This window comes from Esox lucius, chromosome 13, assembly GCF_011004845.1.
Source record: "Esox lucius isolate fEsoLuc1 chromosome 13, fEsoLuc1.pri, whole genome shotgun sequence".
Taxonomy (NCBI): Eukaryota; Metazoa; Chordata; class Actinopteri; order Esociformes; family Esocidae; genus Esox; species Esox lucius.
In genome coordinates, this window is record NC_047581.1 from 22415729 (window position 1) to 22428892 (window position 13164).

At 40.9% G+C, this 13164-nt stretch overlaps 1 protein-coding gene across 7 annotated transcripts in view; it reads right to left on the bottom strand.

Annotated features, from left to right (window-relative positions):
• kcnip3a (Kv channel interacting protein 3a, calsenilin) overlaps positions 1–13164 on the bottom strand; it is a 35570-nt gene that overhangs the window by 17296 nt on the left and 5110 nt on the right. The window contains exons 1-3 of one of the 7 annotated variants that reach the window (XM_034296485.1): positions 12727–12911; positions 12432–12524; positions 7014–7188 (exon numbers count right to left, since the gene is read on the bottom strand). In XM_034296485.1, coding sequence (XP_034152376.1) covers positions 7014–7188; positions 12432–12524; positions 12727–12732 — 274 coding nt within the window. In that variant the 5' untranslated portion in view covers positions 12733–12911. Of the gene's footprint in view, positions 1–7013; positions 7189–7942; positions 8676–11493; positions 11978–12431; positions 12525–12726; positions 12912–13164 lie in introns of those variants that run through there. The other 6 variants (XM_010876541.4, XM_010876539.5, XM_034296486.1 and 3 more) reach the window with 6 other exon arrangements.

Genomic DNA, 13164 nt, shown 5'->3' on the forward strand with positions numbered 1-13164 from the left:
TGGCGATCATTCTAACTATTGAAAAGCTTCAGCTCTGTCAGAAAGTTCTAGTCAAGACCTACTCTATCGTAGTCGCTCTACTTTATTTTGTTTTATCAAGTGATTATTTTCTATAATGAAAAGCGCTATAGAAGTTGAATAAATTATTATTATTATTATAGATCCAGGCTTGTTGTTTCGTAATGCACCATTTATCTCTGAAGCTCTAACGCAAATATTTAATCTAAAATAAATGTTGGGGTCATCCCTAAAGTTTTGAAAATGACTCGTGCTCCCACTGCATTAAGGTGTAAACTCGACCTTGATAACTCTCTAAATTGTCATTCCTTTCAAAATCCTTGAGTCATTGGTAAATAAACAGTTACGTTCCTTTTTATCAGAAAATTTTAGTTTGAACAATTTGGGTTTTAGACTTGGCACAGTATTCTTACAGCTACTTTACTGGTTGTAAGTGACATTGTCAAAATTAGGTTGTGTTGCTCTGTTTCTTGACCTGTCAAAGGGGTTTGATACAGCAGATAACTCAATCTTATTGAAAAAGTTATTTTCATTGGGCCTGTCCAAGGATACTTGCCTCTGATTTGAAAATGTTTCTTAGCAACAGAACCCAGACTGTTGTAACTGATGCAATTAAATCTTGTAAAAACAAGATTTAATAGAAATACATTTCTTGTAATCCCACAAAGGAGTTCCACAGGGTTCAATTTTGGGTCCTATATTGTTCTGTCTGTATTTTAATGAAATCTGTAACTCAGTAAGAAATTTCAAGTACATTTCATTTTTATGCTGATGTCACATTACCTTATGCTATGGCACCCTCTCTTAAACAAGCTGTGGCACACCTACAGTCTGATTTCCAAATGACTACCCTAAACGGTTCTTTTACAGAACGTGTTGCTCCATGTACGCATACCTTGAGGTTTGATTAGATGAACATCTGTCAGAAATGGCTCAAATAACTCATACATTAAGCTTATGATATAACACAAACTGTATAATATTTACAGTCTGCACTAGAGGGCGCTAGAACTATGTACAAACCATGAGGGGGCTAGAAATAAAGCAGTTCACCTGCAGTGCTCTGAGGAATTACCTGTTTCTTTTACTAATACTTCAATCCTCGCCATTCTTTGATCTTGCCAAAGACATTAGGTAGAAGAAGGGGGAAAGAAATGTACCCAATATATGGGATGGTGCGAACACCCCTATAATGTTGAGTTTGTCTGTTCTTTTTTTCATATTTGGCCATATTGATATTTAACACCGTTGACAGAAAAAGGTTATTTAATTTAATCAACTACATTGACAATGTTTTTTCTACACTCTGCAATGGTTTATGCAGTTATATAGAACGTAAAGGCTATTTCCTTGTGTAGAAAAAGTTAACCGCTGCCATTTAAAGTCATAAGAGAGTCCCACCTTACATAATGTGCCAGTGGGGATTTCTTTAAGACTGCAAGGGAAGCTCTGCTTCCCCTATAATGTCAAAAAAAAAGGTCAAATATGTACTATTGTGTAAACATTTTATTGACTAGAAATGCGTTAAAACACGTTCATCTCTAAAACTAGTTAGTTCAGAATCAGCTACAGGTCGGCTGACTCGATTTTCTTCTCATACAATCCTGCAGCGTCACAGTGCATTTCCCTGTTGACTCCGAGCGTCCATTGGCTTCAATGGGGCTGCTTAGAACAGTTTTTTTCAGTGCTCCGAAAGTAGACGGTGATTGGATAAATGCTGCGATTATGTCCCGCCCACGGACGCCGAGCGTCTCTGGGGGTGAATGAGGAGTGGGCTGGCCCAGACTCCGGGCTTCCGCGTGATGATTGGAGGATCTGACAATCTGTCAAACTGCATCTCCTTTTGACTGACAGCGGTCTGTACTATAAGAAGTCACTGAAGCTGTTTTGTGCTCAGTCCCATGGCGGATTTCTCAAGTGTGTTCGAAAGACAAACTGCTGCAATATTTCTTGATATTTGTTTGGCGAAATTGCTAGTGGGTTTGCATAATATATTTCACACAATTATAGGCTACACCACAGTCCTTGTTTCAGTTTTACAATGTTTTTTTTAGATAGTTCATTCATTCATATACAGTAATAGGCTAGGCTAGCGTCGTACGCGGGTGAAACTGCGGACAGTGCTAATATTGTCGACCTGATTTTAACAGAGTAAAATTATATTGGTAAAAAAAAAAAAATACCAAAAGACCCCAAAGACCCCGAATGTCACTACAAATGAAGACCATCAGAGGGTTATAATGTAGGCCGAAAATGAGCTTCCCCTCTTTGAAAGACCAGCAGCCACCACTGGTTCAGACACATGGTTTGGTCTAACCCACACAGGTAAGTCGTAACAATGTAATTAATCCCACTATTTAACAGTGATCTACAAATGGAGAATATCTACCGCTGCCAATCTGTGACGCCCCACCAAATTCAGCTAGAGCTGACCGAAAGATTCTCAAAGTCTCTTCGAACTCCAGGGTAACAAGGGACCTACAGGCATCTCTTAACACAATCAATCTCAAAGAATGTCAAAAAGAGACAAGATTTGGCCAACCACCAGGTCAGGAACAAAGAAGCCTCTGCATGAAGAACATGACTACTGGAATGACAACCAATTTGGTCCTGGCAGATGAGTCAAAGAAAGGGGAGTTGTTTGGCTGCAACACCAGACGCCAGGATCGTCAAAAACAAAACACTGCCACAAAAGAGAACAACCCAATACAAACTGTAAAGCCTGGTGGTGAGAGCTATATGTTTAGGACTACTTAGCTGCTATCCTTAAGTCAATAAAAAAATAAGTATTCTACAGAATGGGAAAAAAAGAAATGTATGAAGTGTTATGGAACAATTGAGTCAACGCACAGATCTTGTAAATCTTTTTTCATGTGCTTATTTAACTCTCTTTTTCACTCACAATCTTATGATTTGCAATGAGTGATTATGCTGGTAATTGCCAAGAACCTCAAGATAAACTATTATCAATATATTATTAATGTTTTCACCTCCTAACCCCTCTGATTTAGGTAACAACTTTAAAACACATTTCCAACGGACAGACTAAGGTGAGCAAGAGAGAAAAGGGGGGGATGGAAAAAGAAAGAAGGAGTCATAGCATCGCTGTTGTCTCTCTCTTTTCTGGCCTCTGGAGTTAAAAAGGAATGGGGATAATGAAAACAGACAGACTCAAAAATGCTTTCCCTAGACAGCCCTGGGCTACATAATAACCCTGGACGGAGACAGAAACGCAGCAGGCAGGACGGGAAGGTCAGCAAAAGGAGAAGACGTGAGCTTGCTGAGTCAGCAGTGGGAGAGAGGATGATGAACGAATGGAAGCTGTTGGACAAAAGGACATATGAGGATAGTTTTACACTTAATCAACGGTCAACGAAAGGACAGGCAACCGTCCAAATACCCGTATGTCATAACTGTCCAAGTGTTTTGACCATAAGTCATGAGGGAAAATTAGAGGGAAATGGCACTATTTTATGTCTGTATTTTGGGTGGAGGTAAATGTCACGTTATAGATGTCACATGTAATGTAATTCCGCTGATTTTGAAATATGTACCCCGACCAACGTTAGAACCTCCTCTTGCCGGTTCAGTTGTATGCGACCTGTAAAAATCATCAACACTAAAAAACACATTATCAGTGTAGTGAAGCTGGTCTCCAGACATTTTACACGTAAAATTGTGTCATTCCAAAAAACTTTTGTGGACTAAAACAGTTTTCCTGGACTACCTATGTCATTCTCTGTGTAGTCAGTGCTGAGAATGAACGGAGAAGTACTGCCCGACTTGCAACAAAATTGACATGTGGTCGAAGATGGAATCATCCATTTATTGTGTGAAACATCTAAATACCTGGATAATTATACAGAAAATGTAATGTTCGTGGTTTGTTTTTGAAACTCCATACTGAAGAACGAGCAGGAGGTAGTCTTACGGCTCACTGGGGTACGATTTTCAAAAACAAATGTCTGGTCTTCTATAATGTCATTAGAACCAATGATGCTAATCTCATTCATTAACAACAAGAACAATTTGTCATGGAATGTTTGGCATGGATAGCTTCGACAGCATGGATATACAGAGGAGACCTGTTTACATCTCTATGATTCAACAAAACCTCTAAACCATGCTGTCAATGAACCACATGCTAACTTTTCTACATACAGGTCTCTGGCAGAGAAGAGCATAGCAGTGTACTGGACAAAGATGAAGACAGCCCTTGGAGTACCTGAAGAGAATGATCCAGTCAGGAAGCCAAAGAAGCAGCGTAGGAAGTTATTTAGTTCCTTCTCACACTCTGCTCTGCACTCATTCATCCTAACAAGGACGGAGTTCAGCGTTCAACACAGTCCAAACCCGGGATAGAAAATGTGACCTGAACACAGCTTGTTCAATCCTGTTGTTAAGCACAGCTCAGTCGTTAAACTCAGCATGGATTTAATCTGGTCATTCCCTCTGGTGGGTTGGATATACCATAGTCTATGAAAGAGGTTTTCTGAGATGTCTAAAGTGTAGCGAGGTTCAGTGCAGCATCCAACACAGATTTGATCCACATACTGCAGTGCCCTGAGTAATCACAGTTGAAGTTATTGTCCCTTTGAAATGATGGCCTCTCACCTATTCAGAATCACAGTCTCTGGTAATAACCCTCCTCTCTGTTTCTTATCTCTCCTTTTCTCGCTCTCTTTGTCTCTCTCACTGCTTGTCTATTCATCTGACAGAATGCAACGTCTGTCCCTCCCCTCTCTCCAGGGCATCCAGTTTCAAATAACGCATAGCAACAAACCCCAACACAGAAAACGGATATGTTGGTTATCAGAATCCCTGGTACTCACAGAAGCTCCACACCACTGCACTCTGTCTCAATAGAATCATATACGTTTGGTTGACTGTTCAATGGCACATCCCACCACATTCACCTTTCCTAAACCCCCATCAGTATTTGATCCTCCAGTATTACACACCATCCCCATCTCAGATTTATGGTAACACTACTACAAACCTGATTCCAAAAAAGTTGGGACACTGTACAAATTGTGAGTAAAAAAGGAATGGAATAATTTACAAATCTCAAACTTATATTTAATTCACAATAGAATATAGATAACATATCGAATGTTGAAAGTGAGACATTTTGTAATGTCGTGCCAAATATTGGCTCATTTTGGATTTCATGAGAGCTACACATTCCAAACAAGTTGGGACAGGTAGCAATAAGAGGCCGGAAAAGTTAAATGTACAGATAAGGAACAGCTGGAGGACCTTATTATGTCAATTGGCAACATGATTGGGTATAAAAAGAGCCTCTCAGAGTGGCAGTGTCTCTCAGAAGTCAAGATGGGCAGAGGATCACCAATTCCCTCAATGCTGCGGCGAAAAATAGTGGAGCAATATCAGAAAGGAGTTTCTCAGAGAAAAACTGCAAAGAGTTTGAAGTTATCATCATCTACAGTGCATAATATCATCCAAAGATTCAGAGAATCTGGAACAATCTCTGTGTGTAAGGGTCAAGGCCGGAAAACCATACTGGATGCCCGTGATCCTCGGGCCCTCAGACGGCACTGCATCACATACAGGAATTATACTGTAATGGAAATCACAACATGGGCTCAGGAATACTTCCAGAAAACATTGTCGGTGAACACAATCCACCGTGCCATTCGCCGTTGCCGGCTAAAACTTTATAGGTCAAAAAAGAAGCCGTATCTAAACAGGATCCAGAAGCGCAGGCATTTTTCTCTGGACCAAGGATCATTTAAAATGGACTGTGGCAAAGTGGAAAAGTTTTCTGTAGTCAGACAAATCAAAATTTGAAGTTCATTTTGGAAAACTGGGACACCATGTCATCCGGACTAAAGAGGGCAAGGACAACCCAAGTTGTTATCAGCGCTCAGTTCAGAAGCCTGCATCTCTGATGGTATGGGGTTGCATGAGTGCGTGTGGCATGGGCAGCCTACACATCTGGAAAGGCACCATCAATGCTGACAGTTATATCCAAGTTCTAGAACAACATATGCTCCCACCCAGACGTCGTCTCTTTCAGGGAAGACCTTGCATTTTCCAACATGACAATGCCAGACCACATACTGCATCAATTACAATGTCATGGCTGCATAGAAGAAGGATCCGGGTACTGAAATGGCCAGCCTGCAATCCAGATCTTTCACCCATAGAAAACATTTGGCGCATCATAAAGAGGAAGGTGCGACAAAGAAGACCTAAGACAGTTGAGCAACTAGAAGCCTGTATTAGACATGAATGGTAATTCCTATTCATGGAACATTCCTATTCATAAACTTGAGCAACTTGTCTCCTCAGTCCACAGACATTTGCAGTCTGTTATAAAAAGAAGAGAGGATGCCACACAGTGGTAAACATGGCCTTGTCCCAACTTTCTTGAGATGTGTTGATGCCATGAAATTTAAAATCAACTTATTTTGCCCTTAAAGTGATACATTTTCTCAGTTTAAACATTTGATATGTCATCTATGTTGTATTCTGAATAAAATATTGAAATTTGAAACTTCCACATCATTGCATTCTGTTTTTATTCACAATTGTACAGTGTCCCAACTTTTTTGGAATCGGGTTTGTACATCGCTGGGAATAAAGGGAGGTGAAACCCTTTATATTTAACTCACCTGGAAGACCAGGTGTGTTGAATGTAGGTAAACACTGAACTGATCAATTAGCAAAGTAGCTATGTAGAACAAAGTCCTACAATACATGTGGGCCTGGAATAAATATCTTTCAAACAGACTTTCCCATTTTAAACTACAGTGAGGCACTGATGAACTGAAGGTCCTGACAAGGCAGTCACTCAAGGAGCAAATATTTCCTCCTTCCCCTAACATACTCTCTCCCCCTCACCTTCCACTCTTTCCACCTCACCTCCCACACTCTCCCCTCATGTTCCACCCACTGACCTCTCCTTTCACCCTCCCCTGTTACCTCTCACCCTTTCCACCTCACCTTCTTCCACTCCCTCCCCTCCTCACCCTTGTCTGGTGTTGTCCTGGCGGCGATGACCCATTTGACCAGACAGCAGTTCATCAGGGCTTTGCGAGTAAACCGAGGCTTCTGCCATTTCTCCGACTCCTTCACTCTTCCTGGTCTGGGCTCTACACCATTGGCATCACCCAACAGACTGCCGTCCATGGTCTTACATTCCTCCTAGAGAGACAGAGAAACAGAGAGAAAGAGTTACACGGTCCAAACCGACAGAACACTGGGGAGTGCAATCACAGAGACTAAATGAATCAATAACGCACTGTGGGCTCAGTGTTTCTGTGGCTTGCCACTAACCTCACACATCTTACTCTCTTTGGTAAATGTATTGTATCTCCGAGTAGTGTTTAGTAAGGTCAAAATACAGCTAATTAACAACAAGGAAAGGCATTGAGGAATGGCTGCAAGACTGCTACACCAGATGTGAGAATATACTCACACCCTCTGATGGATTTAAAGATTTGGACTGGTGTAAACTAGGAGTTTTCAACATACTTGTTATACCCATTGATTCCTTTTGAAAAAGAGGGAGGGAACCAGGTAAGAGAACACACTTCAGGATGCCCAGACCTCTGCTCTGGTACACCAGCTGGTCTGGAGGAAAACTACTATAGTTCGACAAATGCTAACCCTTTAGCATTTTCTGTATATCTGCAAAAATCTGACCTAAAATTATATCAGATCTTCATCAAAGCCCTTAAAATTGATAAAGTGAAAGAGATGGGTGGCTGGAGCGGGTCATCAGATCACAGTTGACATGTCTATCAACATCTAATTGCTGTCCGTAAAGCATTGCAGAACAAAAGTGTATCTATAGAAAATGATATTGACATGACGACTGAGCAGGCCAAGGGCACTGTGAATGTAAATGTGGACGAGAGATCTAAGAAGTGATACAGCTTCATTTATTTAGCCTTTCCTAAAACCTCTCCACTGATCCGTCTTGGGTCTTGGCCCCTGCTGCCACAAACACAGAGGATTGGCTGAGTGAGGGAAAGAGATGAAAGAGAGGAGACACAGGAGCTCTGTTTTCTTCCTGCCATGTGGGAGGGAGACGAGGGATGACGGGAGAATAAAGCACACAGTGTACGACATCCTGGGGGAGTCTAGCCACATAGAGAGAAAAGCAAGAGAGAGAATGGGTATGAGAGAAGGATAGAGTGGGAGAAACAGAGAGAAGGGAGAATGGATATGAAGGAGGGAAACCAAGTGTTGGGATGTTCCCAGATGATGTTGATTATTATGGATGCTGAACAAGCGATCAAGGTTTGGATTGAGTAGAGGGGTTCTAAGGTGACGGGGGGGAGATAAGGGGGAGAAAAGGGGAAGAAGGCACAGAGTAGGAGGGTAGGGACAGAGGGAGTGGTAAAGAGAATAAGTATGGGAAAAACATGAAGACAGAAGTGGAAAGAACAAAACCAAAATGAGAGATGTAGATTATATTACAGGCATTTGCTAGCAATGTATTTGCATAGCTATTTTTGGCGTGAAGAGAGAAAATAGGTAGAGAGGGAAGTGGTTTGTGTGTGTGTGTGTATGTGTGTTTGTAAGCGTCAGTGTGTTCATGTCACACAGATATGCTATTGCATAATGACCAGATACTATATATAAAGTAGTGGTCATTATCTCCAGGGGGTGAAGAGACTGGAATGGAAAGGAAGGACAGGAACAGTCCAGTCTTTCATATGGTGGATAAGAAATAGTTTTCATTGTGGGGATATTATGTTATAAGAGAGAAGGAACATTTAGGAGGAGAGAGCATGCAGAAGGAAGAGAGAAGAGTGTCAAAAGTATGAGAGGAAAGGACAAAAGGAATAATTAGAAAGATTGGACAGAAGGAGGAATGAGTAGGTCAGAACCAGAGTTTCATCACACATACTTCAGAAACCATATCTTTATAAATAATAACCCTTAACCCAAGTTATACACACTGCTACAAAAAATTAAGGGAACACGTAATCATCACAGTGTAACACCAAGTTAATTACATTTTAGGGATATCAATCTGTCCAGTTAGGAAGCATAAGCAATATTGAATCAATGTCACCTGTTTTGGTTTAAATGAAGTGACAGGTGAGATCCCCCAGGACACCAATAGCCCTCTCATCAGGAGCATGCCCAGACATTGTCGGGAGTGAATACAGGCACGTGGGGGCCATCCACACTACTGAGTCCCATTATGAGTTGCCAGGATGAAATCCAGTTGGAACAGCCTGTGACTTCAGTTGTTTACTTTGATTTTCGGCGTGAGTTTGAATCCAGCCCTGAATCGATTCTGTGATTTTGGTTTCCATTGACCGTTGTTACATCATTTTGTTCTCAACAAATTACACAGTGTACAGTTAAGTCTCCTTCATCGAGACCCAATGTGTGATTTAAGTGTTTCTTTAAATGTTTTATATTTTTTAACTTAACCCCTCTGGCTAAAAGTATTACAACACTGTCAACATGTCTCTACACGCTGATGATATTCTCCTCCACGAACCCTAATCCAGGATCCTATTCACACTTGTTTTGGCCAGTTTGATTGGTAGCATCTCTGTATCAAGTGAAATTAGAGAATGCTTATCCATGTACTGACGCAACTCCTGTGGGTCAGAACTTCTCCAATTCAAGATCTCCCTAGACAAATGTAACTACCAGGGTATTATTACAAAATAATAGGTATACAACATTTTGGCGAACCTTCCCAATGACCCTGCTGGGAAGAGTTTGTGTCATTAGAATGATTCTCCTTCTGTAATATCTTTTTTATTTTTTTAACATTGTCATATTCATAACAATGTACTTTCATAAGCAACTCAGGGACTCAATCAAGCCATTTTTCTTGTAATATAAAATACATTGGATAGGTTCAAAAGAATACCGCAAAGTCAAGATGGACAGAGGTTTGTTTTGTTTGTTTCGGACATGTGCTCCTTTCTACACGGTCTGCATTTTCCCCTTTCGCTTTGGGAAAAAAACATTGTTTTGTTCATTGCAGTGGTCAATATTAATTATCTGGGGGGAAAAACTATTTTAGCACCTAGATCTAGACATTATATAATCTAGACATTATATATCTATAACTAATTCATTTTAATGAAGAAGAGGAGAGCGCAGTGTGGAGAACAGGAGAGAGATGAGGAGGGGGAACAGAGGAGAGGAGAGATGAGGAGAGACGAGGAGTCCTCGGCTTTAGCGTCACAAATGAGTGAATCCATTAATAAGTCATGTTTGATTAATATCCTACCTGGCCATGCAGAAGAGATACGTTCTCTCTAGCTTTCTTTCTGCTCTCTATCACTTTCTATCTCTTTTACCCTCTCTCATTACTCCTTCTCTCAATCCTGATTCCGTCTCTCGCTCTTCTTTCTATCTTTTCCTCTCATTCCATCTCCCACACTTGCTATCGTAAATCTCTCTGTCTCTATTACTTACGGTGTCTCTACTCTTCCACTGTCAACCCTCTACTCTTCCTCTGCTCTGTTCTCCCCTGACCTCCCTCTTCGCCTCTTCACCAACATGATGTCCACTTCACCATTTAAACTTTTCTCACGTACTCCCCCTTGCCATCTCCCATGTGGGAAGTGATCGGGTGGTCGTGGAGGTCAACCTGTAAGTAGGATGGTGGAATAGTGTCTTCCTTTCCAAGATAGGCAACTTTTATCTGGGCTACTCTGTATCCTTCTGAGAAAGCATTTAAGAGATCTTGTGTAAAAGAGAAAATGATGCACATATTTAAACATAAGTTGCTGACTATTGCTTAATTAATACTGTTTTATTTTAACGGGTTTTGAAGAATTGAAGGTGAAAAGATATCGGACATGATTTGTCTGGATTTTGGCATTTACATCAATAAAAGCTGTATTTTCAGTAACGCTGCATAGACTTCAAAAAGTCAGCAGGGGTGGAGAGATGAAGAGAATACAAAGACAGAGTCAGGGGGGAGAGAGACTGAATGTGATTAGAAAGACAGAGGAATAGAGTGAGGAAAAGAACAAGAAAGGAAAGGTTTCTGTCCTGTTTCTCTGTTCCATTTCAAACTCATTAGCATCAAGCATACAGTGGGGAGAACAAGTATTTGATACACTGACGATTTTCCCACTTACAAAGCATGTAGAAGTCTGTTCACTGTATAATGATGACTCAAATCTCAAGTTGTCATATGCACATAAAAACTCTACAAGACTGATCCCAGGAGGTAAATACAGCAACCCCTGTCCACCAGTACATCCAGGTAACAACATCTCTGTACTTGTAAATACACTAAACTGGTGGGGTCTAGCTAAGATCAAATCTTACTAGACCAACCATCACTGTCAGAGGCAAAATCATTTTGCCAGCTTTTCTTTTCTCCCTGACTTTAATTTTATCGGCTAGGAATCCAACTTATCTGGTGTCCCAGATCCATCAGCTCAATTAACAGGAAGGATGACTCTGAAATCAATAAGTGGTTAAATCTTTGAGGAGATGTCCATTCATTAGTACCTGACACCAATTGTCCTAGTCAATAGCTGCTGGAAGAGTTTTTTCAATCAGACACTTGTGGTAGCGTGGGTGGACGGAAGCTGCTCCTGAGTAAAAGGCATTTGACATGTCACTTGAAGGACTCTGAGAGCATGAAGAAAATTATTATATGGTCTGATGACACCAATATCAAACTATTAGGCCTGAATGCCAATCTCTACATCTCACGTTACCGCTCATCACCTGGTTAATACCATCACTTTAGTGAATCATGGTGGTGGGAGCATCAAGCTATGGGGATGTTTCTCAGTGGCTGGGACTAGGAATCTGGTCGGGATTGCGGGGAGTTTAAGTTCACATACTGATTGGTCAGAAGTTGAGCATCCTATTTTTTTGTACCAGGGTAATATTAACATTCTTCCCCCATCTATCTAAGTTAAAGATAAGAAGGAGTCAAGCGCACCACCTTCAACTGCACAAGACAAATGGTTCAATGCGCCATGCAACCTAAGTCTACTGCCTATGGGGGAGGAAAATTAGGGGGCAGAGAGGGGAAGAGAGGGAGATCAGCAATATTACTCTATTGAACAGTAACATTATGCAAGCTTCAAACAAAATGAAAAAAGCTAAAGAAAATAAACAATATGTACAAACTGAGGAAATCCCCTTTGACAATTACAACCCTCCCCCAAAAATTCAGGATGCAAAAGTGGTGACCATGCACCAACTTTAAGTGCAAACTAAGATTTTGGGAGGGAACTCCGGTGTCTCAATAGCTGATTACACCAGGTGCATCAGTCACATAATTAGCCATGCCAATGTTTTAAATGTAGTTAATCAAGCAAGCGATCTAAACTTGTACTAATAATGGCAAGTAACACAAACAGTTCAATTGCCGTGCAAGAAATGATTCCCTGTGACACCTCACAGAAAGCAGCCAGAGGATGTGGTCCCCGCACCTTGCGCGCGGAGCGTGGCGTACCCCAACTCAAAGCGACATGTAATAACGTTACTTTCCCGAACTCAGATGTCTCAGATGTACAAATGTGCTGCTGAATGAAATAACAGAAGGACAGAAAATAAACCCACAACAAGTTGTCTTCTCGGAATTACGCATAGTAAGCTATTCGCAGTGAAACCAGTTTTAGACTGACACAATTTCAGATGCAATGCTGGGCTAATCTTACTGAAAATACAGCACAACCCTAATCATTTTTTTAATAAAATAAAATAAATGACAGTGAGTTTGTTTACCTGCATGCTGTCTGAAGTAGGCTAGCTTTCCGATACAAAGGGTTATATTTTCTCGAGTTCTGCTCAAGAAGGTTATACTCTCGCCTAGCGTGCTGCGACGTCCCCAGGAATGCAACGGAATGCGCGCACCAAATGTTCTCTTGGAGAGAGGTGGATGTAGAGTCAGAGAAAGAGTGAGACAGAACGGGGGGAGTACAAAGAGAGAAAATAATTAACCGTTCCATAGGCTATGCTGTTCCATAGGCTATGCTGTTCCAAAGGCTATGCTGTTCCATAGGCTATAAGCATTTAGTATCATTTTTAAGGGGGTGTCATTTTATTGGCAATGCCGTTTTTTTTTGTTAGTATAAACAGAGATGAACCTTTACGTGATATGCAGTTTTTAATTTATGTAATGAGAATTTGAAAAAACTCCCTAAGTGATGAGATGGTAAAGCA